At 44.9% G+C, this 16327-nt stretch overlaps 1 protein-coding gene across 2 annotated transcripts in view; it reads right to left on the bottom strand.

Annotated features, from left to right (window-relative positions):
- The window catches only part of GSK3B (glycogen synthase kinase 3 beta), a 149065-nt gene extending 135725 nt beyond the window's left edge, over window positions 1-13340 (bottom strand). For both annotated transcript variants that reach the window (XM_036406321.1, XM_036406404.1), the window contains exon 1: window positions 13064-13340. In XM_036406321.1, the coding sequence (XP_036262214.1) occupies window positions 13064-13151 (88 nt within the window). In that variant the 5' untranslated portion in view covers window positions 13152-13340. The remainder of the gene's footprint in view (window positions 1-13063) is intronic.
- Between the last annotated feature and the right edge of the window lie 2987 nt (window positions 13341-16327).

Raw genomic sequence — 16327 nt, 5'->3', positions numbered from 1 at the left:
TTTTTAACAAGGGTGGTGAAACACTGGAACAGAAAGGTGGTGGGTGTCCCATTTCCAGAAACTTCTAAAGTCAGATTGGACAGCACTCTGAGCAATCTGATGTGGCTGAAGATGCCCCTGCTCATTGCAGGGGGACTGGACTAGATGATCTCTCTAAGAATCTACCTTGCTTTTAAGTGTTAAAGCTGCGACCAGTTTCACAAATCCTTATCTCCACATCCACTAACTGCCAGCAAGCTGCCAGTAACACAAGGCTACCTCATCCCAAGGGGAGAAGCAAGAGGATCAGTGTGCTGTAACTGAAATTCTTCCCAAGACCACGCAGAAATAACTGGAATGACATAAAGTAATACCATAAGGGACTACAGGCTGTCTTAATTAAAACCTCTCCAAACTTCTATATATAAACTACCTGGCAAGCATCTTCATTTTTCAAACAGGCACTACTGGGAATCTGACAGCCTTCCCTAATCTATTCCAGTGCTCCTGTTCTTAAGAGTTGACTTAACTAGCTTAGTAAGTGTTTGCTACAATTTAAGCCTACAAATAGTTTCATCTCCAGTAGGAAAGTTTTGTCTTTTCTTTCCAGCTATCTTTTACGTATTGATAGAACATTATCAAAAGAAATCTCCCTTCCGCCTCCTCTAAAATAAAAAACTATCATCCAATGGGTTTTCAGATTTCCTCTAATAGCACTGAAGCACTTCAGTTTCTTTAGGGGAAACTGAAAGTTCCTCTAAAGCACTTTTTTTAGACTTCTGACCATGTTACTTTGCCTGCAACTACTCTTCTCCCAGTACAATACCAAAACCAGATGCTGTACTTTAGCTCATTAGCATGCCAAGAAGTGGGAAGGCTAACTCCATGTATTTTACACGACATTGCCAGCAATACATCCAGTAAAAGATTTGCTGCTTCTCCAGCATTGGTTGACTCATGGCCACTGTGCAAATACCTGACTCCAGATTCTTCTCTGCAGATCTCCTACTGTCCCAGTTACCCCCAAACCTGTTATCAGCACAGTCAACCCTTACTGAAGAACAGATGACATCAGCCCCTCCTACATTTCATCCTACTTAGGGTACCACTTGGTTAAGATAATTTCGAACACCTAGGAGCACCTCTGATAGTGCAATCCACAAGTCTAGAAATTTTACTTAGATCACTCACAAAAAACCATTATTACTACACTAAACAAAAGTGCAGAAGCCCTGATTCTGCACATCCTTCTGGTTTGACACGAATCCTGACTTCAAAGAACATTTATTTTATAATGGCTGCAGACCTGTTCTTAGACAAAAGTCATTTTCTGCCATGATATATAAAGTAGTTAACACTGTGAAAGTGAGCATACACAATATAAAGATAGGTCATTTGTAAGAACAGGCATATTGGGTCAGATCAAGGCATTGCCTAATCCACTTTCCTGTCTTTGACAGCTGACATAAGGAAACCCCCAAAAGAATAACATCCAAGCTATTATGAATATGAATACAGGTATGAATACAGACATTTGCCTTGAATGATACATATATATAATGTCACCTATTTTAAGCACATTCAGGAATTTTACCTAACAATAGTTCTCCAGCACTGCATGTTGTTACCCATATCCAACATCAGTTTAAGGGAACTAAGAGCTCTCAGCTGTACAAAGCCAAGGAAATTAAAATGATGCAGTGACAAAATTACTGGAGGAAAAAAATTCACAGTATTCTGTAAAAGTAGACATCTGAAGGTTTTCGCTGATGATGTGTTTTTAAACAAGCACTTTCATGCCACATAGCTGACTCCATTTACCAGCACGATCCACGGCTGATCTCCTTTTAAGAGGTTTCATTTATGTGGTCTACATATCCTTTTCTTCAAAGAACAGCCATGGGATGGGTCACTTTGTAAGAATATGAGGAGCACCATATTTTTTAAAAGGGCATTTTTTAACAACTTCTGGAGGTTTGCAGCTATTTATGCTAGTAGCACAAAGAAGTAATTTTTTTTTCTTAAATCTGTGCCAAGTTGAAGCAAAAGTGATTCATAACTGCACCAGCCTACTCTTCTGTGTCCTAGAGAAGAAATTCACTCTTGAACCTTCAGTAGGGACACCAACTCTCAAGTCAGACCGCCCAGCTTCCAATAATGTCACTATAGTTTCACTCAATTTTTCACATTTGAAGAGTTACACTCCACATAGTCTACCCCCAGACATCCAAAGAGGTACATTTCATAAGGGAGAACATTCCAGGTATAATTTACAAATCTGGTAGAATGTTAGAATTATTGCACTAGTTCTTTATATCTTCATTTTAAAATGGGGGAAAGGTATTTTGATGTAGTTGTATATTTAATGTTTAATGACTTACTTTCCACCTAAGCCCAAAAACTAGTAATATATATGGCAAAGCGGTTTCCACGCACAGAAAAACTCCAAGTTAGGGCTGAAGAAATTGTAGAAAACAAAAATGGTCAATTTACCATTATTTGACTCGCTGAAGGTTTCCTAAGTATGAGATGGTTTCATATTAACACAGACAAAACAAGAAATCGAAGTTAAAAAGCACAAGAGATGTCCAGAGAAATTCAATGGATTTCAACGAACAAATCTCCAGGAGTTCAGGAACATCTGCTCTCTTCAGTGTCAGATGAAAGCTAATTACTCCCTCTTCATCTACAGACAAATTCCCTATCCCTTTATTAACCACTTTTCCTGACAAAATCCTGGACATTACCTGAACTTTTGGAAATACTTGCCTTTATTCTCTACTATTCTTAGAAATCACAGCGCTTTCAAATACAGTCATAAAAACTTGCATCTGTAGTCTCAAAGTAAAAGTCATGTTAAGTCTCAAAGTAAAACTGGAATAGCCTGTGTACAGCAGTCTTTGAGGAAGCTATAGCTCAAAGTCCTTCCCATCAACTTTTTGTTCTCCTTACTTCATAAACTCCCTGCATCAGTTCTACAATTTAACTGGCTACTGACACACTTTCCATACAATTCTTCCTCATATTTCCCAGAAAAATATTTTGCAGACCAGACACAGATGCCACCCCTAGCAGCCTTGGCATTTCCCCCCCTCACTAGCATATCTTAAGTCTGAAAGGTGTAAGGTGTACCTGTAAAGTACTAGATGAGGGCTGCTCACTTCTGCAGCAAGGCCCAGGGCACCACAACTTCAGAACTCCACTGGAAGCACAGCAGTGCACAAGGACACTGGGAGAGGTGAAAGCACCACAGCACAGAAGACTGTACGTAAAATGTGAGTAACCAGAGCAAGCAAGCTAAAACATACACCTTAGCAGTCTTCCCAGATACTCAGACAAGAATACCATGAGCACCTTTGCATGTAAAGATAAACTTTTGCAATCATACATGTAGAGCAGTCTGATTTAAAGCAGAAGCCTTCACATGTGGCCTAGGTTTAAATTCCAGATCTCAGAACTCTAGATCATCTCCTCCCCTTCATATCATATTTCTGACCATGCATATGTGTGTGTCTCTCTATAATCAAATACACGTAAAAAGTAATAGAGCAAAAGGAGCTGCTAGAGGACAACTTAACATGACTTTTCTCAACTAGAATCTATTGATTTTGAAACAGTCTGCCAGGAACTCCTTCATAAATCCACTTGCTCTTCACTTAAAAGAAAAAAGGACAAAATAAACAAAAAAACCCCACCCTACAATGTCTGAATAAACTAAACCTAAAAAGCATATGTAGATACTATATGTTTTAAACTAACGCTAGAAAAAAATTATGTTTTGCAATTATGCCACAATGTAAGAATAAAAATTAAGCTTTCACCAGATATTTTGAAATGCAGACAGTGTCACTGTTTCAGTAAATATATCTGAAGTATCATAATTATTAAAAGTTATAGACACAGCATAAACATTTCTGCACTACTTCCTTTTAGGGTTGGCCCACTGTAATAAATATTTACAGTCAATCATTAACTGCTCAAACATTACCACTGAAAAAATAGTCTGGGTTATCAGGGAAAAAAATAAATCCACCAACTATTGCTTAAAGCCAAGGCACTGACACCAAATAGAGAATGCTGCTCATTGCCTCATGAATCTCTCTACCTGTCTCCAAAATCCCACAGGCATTTCAAATGTGCCACCTGGGAAAACAGCTGCCGTTCTTTTGCTGTCAGAGATCCCATGTCACTTGTCATGCTTGAACCTTGTCAGCTTTCATGGACACTGAAAGCCAGCTACTCCAGCTGAAGGTAAACTTCAGTCCACTGAAGTTGAATCTATCCCAAAATAGAAGAGACTTGCAGATTTGGCAGCATTGATTCCCCTAAGATCCTCCATTAAGCCAAATACATTTCTGAAACATGCTCTGATTGCTTGAATGACATTCAGACATTCCTGCTGGTGAACTTCAAGAGTCCATCAAACTCAACTGCCATCCCCACAACATCTGAATAAGAACTTCTACACAATCCCAAACCAACCCATGCCCACCGCACTGAGCAAGGAAGAGCAAGTTTAAAGTTGAGCTCAATCTAAAATTGACAGTACCTTATTCTGGGAGTTGCAATTAAAGCTTTCCCTGCCCTCTCACTGACCAGTATCATCTGAAGTTTGGGCCCACAATTTCCAGAACAGTGAAGTTCTCCCACTCCACACAAAACTTATGCTTTTGTCTCCAGTGCATTTAATAGATGTTTCACTAGAAAACCCAGACAAAGAAAAAATATCACCTAGCTTTCCATGGGCCTCTAAAACATTTCCCCAAGACTCAGATCAGCTCTGCAATCCATTGTGGTTACTAAAACATATTGATAAATCTATTCCAAAGTCTCTAGAACTGGAATTTGATTAGGAAGGTTCTATTCTCTGAGGAACACAGAAAAAAAACACAATAACTTGCAACTCCTATGGTGCATGACTATATGTACCAGTGGCTCCCAAGGCAGCACACACAATCATGAGTAAGATGGCAAGATTAGAAGTGAAATGGTCAACAGATACATTCTTCTCAAGGACAACAGCATTTTCTGCTTCTTTAGGTTTCAACTGAGCAATTGTATATATAAAGAAAACAAAATATTCCATCTACTCACCTGCAGAGATGGTGCCCTGCCCGAAAGCTTTGTTCTCTAAGTGAGGCACAAAACATTTTTTCTGATGCTGATCCTGAGCCCCATAAATTGAGGAAATACATTTATGGTTATGGGCTTCATTCATGGGGATACAGATGCGTGCCAAATTGTTCACATTTACTTGGTCAACATCCAAATACTCAGTTTATTTAGGCTGATGAATTGGTGACCCCCTTCCTCCCTCTAGGAAACCTGCTCACACAGGTCAATTCATTGTGCTGCTTTTCTTAAATAGATACTTAAAACAACTAAGCAGATGAGATGGGGTGCAAATAGCATTGTATGCTCTATCTAAATATTTACAGGATGGTGTGAATCAAAAAACCAGATTGACACTATCAACTGTGACTAAATAGTTTTTCTCCTTCTACACAGCAAGAAAAACCAAATTCTTCTCTGCAGCAACAGTCACAGTTTATCTTTCCACAAAACATATTCTTGGCCTGTCTTAAAATTAAACAATTGCCTGCATTCCTGGCAAAAGACATTACCATGAGCTACAGGGCTTGTATCTCACAAGAATTATATTCCTACTAAAAAAGTCAAAAAGAGATGATATGGCTGTAAGAAGTCTGCCTTGGTTGGAAAAAATTCAGCTGCTGCTTCCCTTCTGGTTATAACTTCAGAGCCAACACCCAACTTTTCTCCTTCCAAGTGCTCTGACCCAAAAGACTGGCAATTTTTGCAGCTGCACTCAAACATTTACCCTCATGTACATACAACAGCACAGTGCAGGGCCAGAATTTCTAAGTTCTATATACCCTCCACAGCAGTGCTTATCCAGTGGCAACAATGAACAATATCCTCCCTTTCCTTTTTGATCAGCAGGTCTCTTATTATGATCATCTACTGTCAGACACTTGGGCGACTAAAATGTTTCTCCAACTCAGTCCAACTGCCTGAAGAGACACATCAAGCAATGTAACCATATCACTACACATTTTTGTGACATATCAAGTTTAAGACACATTTTTCAGACAGAAGTATACTTTCACCAATGCTACATTGGTCATTTTACCCTTCAAAGAAAGAGAAACTCAGCCCTATTCAGACATATTAAAAAGCTATAAAGGTGTATTTTTCTTAGCTGTGTGCTCTCACTTCTGAGAGAAATTCACAAGCTGAAGTGAATTTCCTATGGCAGGCACCAAGGCCCACTGCAGCCCCGTATCATTGATCCTTCAGGAAACCTGACTCTATATCACTCACACAGAAACCCTGGAAATCATCTAGAAATTAATCAACATAGAAAATAACTGGCAGCCCCCTTTCACCTGTGCAGGAAGCACTAGCACTGATACACAGTAAACAGCCCCTCCCTCAGCTGATGAGGCCAAGTCAGAAAATACACAGTCCCTGCTACAGAGACACAGCAAACTCTTGGCAAGGACTGGAGCCAACCCTTCAGAAGGAGCTGTTGCTGTATGGCTTTTCTAAAAAAAAAAAAAAAGCCCTGAGTTCTTGACATTGACAAGCTATCTTACCACTTTCCTTTCTTCCATTATAAAACAGACTAGGTGAGAACACAAATTGCCTTAAATGCTTAGATCTACTTCCCGTCTGCAAGAGATAAAAGTACAGAGTGAACTGCTTTGCTTTATTTCCTTTTCTGAACAACAGACAAGTCATCTGTGGCAAGAGCACCTAATGAAAAGATTCTGTGATAGCACTGAACATACAAGAAAAATCACTGTCCACTTCTTTTAGAGGCACAGCAGAATGACTTCTGTGCATCCACATTTCTGACAGCTCTCAGACTGTGATACAGGACTGCATTCAGAAAGGTCTCCAACATGGATTTCTATTGAAGTACCATCATCTCACCTCTCCTACTGCCCTGACAGAACATCACACAGCAACACCTATAGGATACAGGATTGAGTCCAACATGCACTGTTTTCATGGGAAACACCTAAATAATGACCCTGTCTCTGTGGCACGGTAAGCTATCACCTATGGGGGCTGGAAGGATTCTGAAGAGGTGGTGAAAGCAAATCGTTGTTATCCAAAAGTTTATAAAAGTTTCAGGTAGAGATTCATTTCAGGCTTCTGTTTAATGAGATCCAGCAGCACTGACCAGAACAATTGTCTGAGCACAACTATGATGCTGTAGCCACTTCTCACAGATCTGCATCTTGCTACCACATCTCACACCTTTCTCACCTCAAGATCAGACTGCTACAGTGCACTCAAGCAGTTACATTTTAAATAAATTCAAAAAATATGAACTGGCACAGACCATTATGCCTCCAAACTTCCACCTCCCCCAACAGCAGCATGCAGCACTTTGGAAACAATCTCTGTGGGATGGGAGACAAGAGGGTTTCTGGTGCTATATCTGAAGAAAGGAGGTCTGACCTGTACAGCACACTGTGGGTTTGGAGCCTTTATGGCTGAAAGAGTATCTTTATTCATCACATTGTAAATGTTGTAATTGGCATTTATTTTCAACATACATAAATAAAAGAGCACCTATCTGTGCAGCTTTCTAAAACAAGTTCTGAAGAGACAAATCTTTAAATTTTGAGTGGACTTGGATATTCTGTGAAGCAATCTAACTTCCAATATTTTCCATTTCCTAGTTGCTTGACTTTAAAAGTTTGTTTGTCTTTCAAGGCTGCTCCAGGCTGATGCTCATTAAATTCAGAAAGCAGCCAAGTAACTCCACCAGCCATATCGTTGCTGCAGGAGACAGCCACTTTAGCACTTCCCACACTAGCTATGGGTGACTAAAAGTCCTCAGAGTAAAGTTGATTTTTAAATTTTTTTAACAAAATCTAAAGAGAGAGAACTTCAGAGAAATATTCAAGTTTTGAGTTATCTACAGAAATGTCTTGAAATTCAGAGGTAACAGACTTTTCAATTTAAAATGGGACTCGGTCATTTAAAACAAAAATACTCCAATAGCTTGAACCAAGAGGCTTCAAGTGTTCTACAAGCACCTGGCACAGTTTAGCTACTGTGTCAAATAACCAAGGGGTTTAGCATTAATTCATTTCAGAAAATGCTACAGGTGATTGCAGCACTAAGCTTGAACTGCAGGCTTTTTACAGATAACACTGTACACTTTCAGAATCTTCTTCAGCCATTCATCCAGTTTAAGACAGAGCATGGGCTGAGGGAACAGCAACAACCAATATCCCAGAGATTCATATCATTGTGAAGATCTGTGATGAGTAAACTGAACACCAATATTGGAAAATTCCTTTATATTTTATCTAAACAAGCTCTTAAAGATAGAATACAAGAAAATTAAAGAACTCTCTTAGGGCAATAGAGAGAAACTCTTCAGGCTGTGGGGTGATCTTCAGCTTTTCTCATCTCCCTGGCACTGCTTGTGATACCTACAAGGCCCTATCAAGTTAACAGATAAGGTGATACAACAACCTCCAGAGCCAGGATGCATACAGGCAAGGAACATACTCCATAAGCCACAGCTGTGGAAACAGGTGAACAAGACAGTTCCAATATTGCTAGGAAACACACAAGGTGAATCAAGGGGTAATACAAGAGGGGATCACCTCCAAGAAGCAGTGTAGGGAAGAGGAAATGTGCAGAACAGAAATGGAATGCTCAACTAGCTAATGGTACGAATAAAGAGGAAAGAGTCTGTCAGCATCAGAATTATGTACAGCAGACAGTTCTATTCCTTTTCAGACTGCAAGGCACAACTTTGGGGCACTGTTCCACTCAGGCACACATGTTCATTAGCTGACCCTCTCAGTGCATTTTTTTCCAATCTAGGAATGAGGAAAGCTGCTCACCCAGCAGCAGTCAGAAAGCTGGACAGGGCTAGGATGAGCGACAGCCAGACACATAACGCTCAGCAGGCTTCTGGAAAGGAGTGATTTTCCTCTCTCCAGCAAGGAAAGCAGGACGGGCAGCTTTCAGTTTCAGAAACCAATTAGGCAGAAACTGCTATCAAAGCAATAGAGAAGGCCCTACCCTAACTGGGTTGAGAAACACCAGGTGGTATTATCTCAATGGCTTTGCCAGTTTCAACAGCCCCACTCATTCCTGCTCGCAGAAGGCGCCCAGGGTGCCCTTTATCCAAGGCTCTTCCCACACACCTACCTGGACACCACACAGCATTAAACTAAAACTGCCACCTAGACACCACTGCTACCTAAAAAGCAGCCACTTTTATGTAGTGGCTCGTGGAATAACCACTAAAAGAGCAACAAACTCACAGACTTTATTCCTTCATGAACCATTTCTAAAGAGCCATCACACTCTGTGTGAACAATACACAGCAATATAGGCTTACCAAGCTATTGTGCTTTCAGGAGATTTTACAATACAGAAAAAACCCAGTGAATCTAAGAAGAAAAGAAAAACTCCAACAAACCCAAAGTTTGGCACCACTGAAACATTCTTCCACAGAGTCCAAAATGAATTATTACAAGACTGTCCTTTAGATTTTGCAACCAAGAGTATGTGGTCAACATCAGAATTAGCTAAAGCAAATAAAACAGCCTTCCTCATCCTCCAAGTTGACAAATCCTGCCTAACCAATTACAGATCCATGACACTCACACATGGAGCAAAAACTCTTCATGGCAAGTGTTAGCCAAGACATTATTTACTGCAGACCATCAAGACAACTGGCTACAGTTACAATAAGTACTGCTGTCTGCAAGGACTTGGTGTTACTTGAAACACTTATATTTCCCAGAAGCTCAGAGAAGGGAAAAAAAAATCAATTCGACAGTCATTAGATGAAAATTCTCAAACTGTAAACTTTGAGACTTCTATTTTTATACTGATATTTTTAGTCATGTGTTGCATGACTACCCTTTGTATTTCAGGATTATTTTTGTCCCATTTGAAAAACAAGGTACATCCGTAAGCAGTGTAAGAGCAACTAGGTAAAGAACAAAAGAAAACTTCAAGCTCCTATCTCTTCTCCTACTATAATGAGCAGGTTGATAGTATCAGCAAGTGGAAAACTGGAAGCTTAGCTCCCTCCTTTTGAGGGACAGGCTTAACACAAGGAGTACACATGGGTGTTTTGTTCAGGGAAAGCCTGCAAACTCAGCAATACAAACCCACACAAAGAATACCTTATTTGAGAACTATTTCAAGGTAGAAATCCATATGGTTGAGTGATTTCACAACCACAAAAATATAAATAGGGAAATAAAAATAGTCAAATTTCAGAAGACAGAGGTACGGCTTGAAAGAGATATGTGAAGGCCACAGGGTTCCTACTGTTGCAGAGATGTTAAAATCCTTGTAACAACCCTGACAGAGCAATGAGAGCAGCATGCATGAGAAGTCAATTTTCCCAACAGTCAAAGGAGAAGCAGCTGTTGGTAATCCCCCATCCTTCCATTCAAGGCTTCATCCAGTTACCAGCTTCTGAGAACAAAGTATCATAAATTCAATCTAACAAACTGCACAGCAAAGAGATGAAAAATCCTTGCTCAGTCTTTCCTCCCCATATACCTTGGGAAGAAATGCAATGACAGCAGGGTTCTAGTTCTGCTCCTCCCAGGAAACACTAGAAGGAACAATGAACCCTCCTCCAGTATTTTATGAATCCTTTTCTCATCCCTTAGATCTATCCTTCCTAGGTAACTGTTGCAGTGCTCAGCCAGGAGAAGCAATAGCTGCAACAGACATCAGAGCAAGAGTGACTTCATCATCTGATTTCACCCCTCCTTACAAATGAGAGCAAAAAGGCTGACAGCAAACAAGTCAGGTTTTGCTTCCAAAAGACCCACACCAAGACAGAAGCAATAAAGGTGTCCAAGACACTCAGAAGATACCAATCCATCAATTTTCACCTTCCTCACAAGGACTCTTTTGTCCCAGCTTTAACTCAAACTGGCTCAGAATGTAACTAAGTATCAGCCTATAAATATATATCAAAATGAAAGAGCCGATCTAACTCTGTTCACCACACAAGCACTCCACACCGGCAATACACAGCTTGCTACATCATGTGATAAGATGTTACCAAGACTCTGCTAACCAGAAAAATAAAACCTTTTTTGACACCCTGGAATTTTTCTCACTTAAAAAGCAAAGAAAAAAAGTTAACTTCCCAGGCTGTCTTACATGGCTGGATTAACTGAAAATAGAAACTACACTTCCCACAGAATCCTTGAATGTGGTTCTCTTGCTTTGTTCTGACATTTTTTTCCAGACAGCAGAAGGACCAGGAGCACATGACTAGAGCGACTGGGGGGGTTATCACAAGTGCATGCGCTTTATGTTACGGCCTTTGTTTCTCCCTCAGTGTTATACACTTGGGATTGAATCATATTTGCAAACTTGTTAGTCTGCATCAGTTAGCACCCTCTTCACAGGCAAGCATCTGTCTAGTCTTTGACCTCAAATAAACGGGAAAGGAGCATCAATGACCTTTCAAGAATCAAGCTGCAGAGCCTGAATAAGGCACATTTAGTTGCTGAGTATGACAGGTTGAGGTCTCACTCGGTTTAGACAGCCACCTGCAGAAATACTGATCAACAAGACCTGCTTTCCATTCCACAGGCACATAAAGTGAGCAAGTAAATTAAAATGGAGTCACCCACAGTTCTCCTCCGTACAGATCAATAATCCTTAATAAATACTAATGCTGGACCTGATCAAACCTACGCTGTCATCCTGCTAATATGGGTTAACTGCATCCATGGTTTTTGGAGGGCTGCTGGCACACTGACCATGCAGATATAAGGTGGACTACAGCCCCTGAGCCAAATGCTCTCTTCAAGGCTTCAACCACAGTGGAAGACATTTCGGTGCAAAAAAAACTATCAAAATTTCTCATCTGTCAAAAAGCTCACACTCTCCCAGTGCTTTGGCATGAAACATACAAGCCCCTGCGATGGATACAGGCATGTACCCACAGAGCCATGTCAGGTGTGGCTTTACACTAATATCAAATAGATCAATCGAATGGGAATGCATATAGAGCATATTCCTGGTCCCATAAAATGTCATCCTGCATTTCCGTAAGAAAATATCTCTAAAAACTACACTGTTCATATAAATCTGGAAAAACAATTCAGGTCTTAATGTGAACATATTCAAATCAGGAGTAAAGAAATTCCATATGATAAGCACATAGCTGATCTACAGCAACTCAGAACTGGGCCTTTTTGTATCAGCAATGTACATTTGCTCAGGTTTAATTCATATTTTTAATTCCCACAAACCAGCTAACCCCAACGGATAGAATACGAAGAATGGGCACACATTAAGCATTTCTGACATGTCTGTGCAGAATAAAGCACAGGCCTCATTCTTAAAAAAATATTCCTCTGATCAGAAAATTGGGAAAAGAATGCCAAGCTTGACATGTGAGCCCATGGAGTAGTTGTTTCAAAATAAGCATTTTCTTATGCCTTCTTCTGAGCATTTTACCAGAGCCTGGAGGATATTAGAGACACCTTTTGTAAGCTCCCCTCCCCCTCCTTTTTTTTTTTTTTTTAATGGGCTGGACTAAAAGGTGCTCACACCCGATCTACGGGTGCATGGAAAAACCTTCCATGCTCTCTCCCCTTAACAGCCAGGAGTGCTTTAAAAAAAAAACCTCAAAAAAACACATAATGAACGTGAATGTCACGGTCATACCTGTGTGCCCGCAATTCGTTTCCTCCTTTCGGTGGGAGGAGGGGGGGAATGAAAAGGAAATGCAGACTACGGAGCTCCCAATCCGTTTCACAAAGGGGGAAAAATGGCTTTTTAATGAGCCAGAGGCCGCTGGCAGCGACCAGGAGCTACGGACGAGGACAAACCCACCGGGATTTTCCGTCCAGCAGGCCCCGAACGGAGCGGCGGCGTGCGCCTATTCAAGGTTAATGGGGGGGGAAGGGGAGAGAAAGGAGCTGCCGAGGCCGGGGCTGGGGCCAGGCTCCCTTCGCCGCTCCCCGCCTGGGCGAAGGGCGGGGGCAGCTTCCCCGGCCCTCACCCCCCCACCCGAGGGGAGCAGGATACTCACGGCTGACTTTCATGCTGCCGAAGGCCGAGGGCTGCTGCACCGGCTTGCAGCTCTCCGCGAAGGAGGTGGTCCTGGGCCGCCCGGACATGGTCTCTCTCCCGCTCTGCCCCAACGGCGATCACCTCTCTCCTCTTCCTGCCTTCGCCCTCCGCCTCGCCCCGGCGGGCCCGCCTGCCGCTCCCTCGCTCGCTCAGCTGCAGGAGACGGGTGGGACGCGCCACATGAAACGCCGGGACCCCCCCTTCCCCCCCCGGGGAAGCCCCCTCCCCTCTCGGTCTCTGTCGCCCAGCGGCTGCTTCTTCTTCTCCTGCCTCCTGCTGCTCCTCCTCACGCCGCCCGCTCCTCACACGATCATCCTTCCCGGCCGCGCCGGTGGGTCCGAGAGCCGCCTCCCCCCGGCGCCGCTCCCGAGCGAGGGGGGTTCGCTGGGCCTCGCTGCCCCCACCCCGGGCGCCAGTCACATGGGGCGGAGGCTCGCGGCCCGGCTCCTCCGATCCCGCCGCCGACGCGTTTCTCTCCTTTTATTTGCTTTATCTCTTTTTTTTCCCTTTTCTTCTTTTTCTTCCTTCTCTTCCTTCCCCCCTCCCCGTTCCTCTCCTTCCCCCTCGCCTCTGAGGGAGGCGGCAGGCAACGGACTATTTTTTTCCCTGGCGGAGGGATTCAGGGCACCGCCGAGCGGAGGCGATGCGGCAACGAGTCGCAATAGGATCCGGTGGTGGCGGCGGGATCCGCGGCGCGCGGAGGGGGGTGAGGCGGCCGGGCGGCCTCGCTGCTCGCTGACGCTGCTGCTCAGTGCGGCGCTGAGGCGGCGGCGGCTCCGGCGGTGCGGCCGCTCATTGCGCCCGCACGGGCAGCTGGCGGCGGCTCAGGCAGGGCACGCTGCACTGCGGACGGCGACCGGCGGCGACGGCACGGGCCATGACGGCGGCAGTTTCCCTGCTCCTCCTCAGCCCGGCTTCAGAGTGCTGGCGGCGGTCGCCGCTTTTGCTGCTGTTTCCCCAGGCGCCCAAGGCACATAGGACTCGTTCGCCCGGCTGAAGTCTCCCGCCGGGCCCCCCTCCCTGTTCCTGCCGATCAGTCCCTTTGTCCCCGCTGCTCCCTCCGCTGTGTGCCGGGCTCCCACCGCTGCGCTCTGTGCGTGCGCCAAAGCCGCGCAGCCGCCCGTGCCCGCCGCCGCCCTACGCTGCGGAGCAGCCGTAAGCGCCGTCTGTGAATACCCGGCCGAAGAGCCCGGCGCGCCCGCGAGCCCCCGGCCCGAGGCCTTTACGGAAACGCCCGAGCCTTTTCGGGGCCAATCCTGAGGCCGTTACAAGAATGCCTGTAACTGGCCGGAACCAATCACGGAACCACCGCGGGCGCGACCGATTCTCCCCGAAGTAAAGCGGAGACCCAATCGGAGCACGCCGCCGCCGCCCTAGCAGCGCGGGCGGGCGGCCAATGGAAAGGAGGGCTCTCTTCCGGCCATCGCCGGGCCAACCCGATCGGAGCCGACGAGGGAGAGCCAATCAGGAGGCGCGCTGCCTCCGTCACCCAGCCCTGGGACGTCTTTAAGCCGCAGCCCGAGGCGGAGAGCGGCCGCGGGCTGCGATTGGCTGGCAGCGATGAGGCTGCCTGCAGGGAGCCAATCGCGAGGCGCGGGGCCACGGGCGCGCCCGCTCCCGACGGGGCACGGCCGCTCACCTCTGTGGGGGCCAGGGGAGGGAAGCGCGCGTGCGCAGTTCGGCCGGGCACCGCCCCTCAAGCGCGCCCCCGCGTCCCGTCCCGACGGGAGCGTGGTTGGGGCAGCGCGAAAGGAAACCCGAAACTGTGGGGTTTGTGCTCAAAACCCGCCAGGGACAGAGGTTCTGCTTCATTGAGCCGTGAAGGAAATGGCGCTGACGCGCGCAGTGCTGTCATAGAATCACAGAACGGTTTGGGTTGGAAAGGCTCCTCAAGACCCTTCAGTTCCCATCCCCCCGCCACGGGCAGGGACACCTTCCACTAGACCAGGTTGCTCCAAGCCCATCCAACCTGGCCTTGAACATTTCCAGGGATGGGCCATTCACAACTCTTCCATGTAGGCTGTTCCAGTGTCTCATGTAAAGAATTTCTTCCAAATATCTAATCTAACCCTACCCTCTTCCAGTTTGAAGCCATTCCCTTTGCCTGGTCGCGACAAGCTCTTGTGAGCAGTCCCTCTGCAGCTTCCCAGCAGGAGACGGGAGGCTGAACAGTCGTGGATGTGGCTCATGGAGCGATGGTGAACCCGTTCTGCACAAACTGGGCCAAGCAGGCGAAAGAAGATCAGGGCTCATAGAAAGTCCTCCCGGTTCAGCTGTTAACAGCAAGGCTTCCTCACAGGAAACACAGTTTTATTGAGGCACTAAACACTCTCATCGTTAGGTCCCACTGCCACCATAGATTGAGCTTGGCCCTGGCCAGAGTTTCAGGCACTGTTCTGGAAGAACTTGTCCTTTTTCAGGGCTCTGGAGCATCCCTGGGGGCAGCAGCTCCCAGCCCTGGCACAGCCAGCACTGGAGCACTGCTGCCTGCTGTGAACTCAGTGAAATTACTCGGCAGACATCAGCAAAAACTGAGCACCGCTTGCTTATGCCATTAAAAAAAACAAGAAGTGCTCCTGCCAGAATAGTTTATACCACAAACAAAATAACTTGGACTAGCAGGAACATATTCTGCCAGTGTTAGAGACTAAGACTGCTGTTTTCTTTTAAGGCATCAAAATATTGCCAGATTTACCTTTTTTACAGCCCTGTTCTGAACACCATTGCTATGTGACCAAACAAAGACCTGACCAAAGGCAGCTGAAATTTATCCTTTACAAGAGCTGTTTTCCAAAGCCAAAAACAAACCCAGTCTCTCAAAATGGTCCTGTTCAGCACTTTGCTCGCCCTGGGGTGGTTGGCTTGCTGGAAGCCTTTTTTCTTGCCTGATAAATGATGAGTAGTTTTATCTACTACAATGGCCATGGGACTGTTTAAGGTTTGATTCTTCAGGATCTACCTCTGTACAGCTGGGAGCCTGACAGATGAGAGTGCTGTGCCCTAGCCAGGGCTAAGAGACACTGAAGTCACAACAGAGGAGGGGTACTGCAGCCACCCCAAGCTGCCCTACCATACTCATTGTTCCAACTCCCCTCTGAAGCACCACTGTGTCAAATGTTACTTAGACACAGCTTCAATGAGCTGCAAACAGTGAAAATGACATTTTCTCTACTGTTCGCAGAGCAGTTGTCAAAAATTAGGGTTACAGATTGGGTTAGCTCTC

The sequence above is a fragment of the Molothrus ater genome, chromosome 2 (assembly GCF_012460135.2).
Source record: "Molothrus ater isolate BHLD 08-10-18 breed brown headed cowbird chromosome 2, BPBGC_Mater_1.1, whole genome shotgun sequence".
In the NCBI taxonomy this organism is placed as follows: Eukaryota; Metazoa; Chordata; class Aves; order Passeriformes; family Icteridae; genus Molothrus; species Molothrus ater.
Note: the sequence above shows the minus strand (reverse complement) of the source record. Positions and strands in the feature narration are given on the sequence as shown.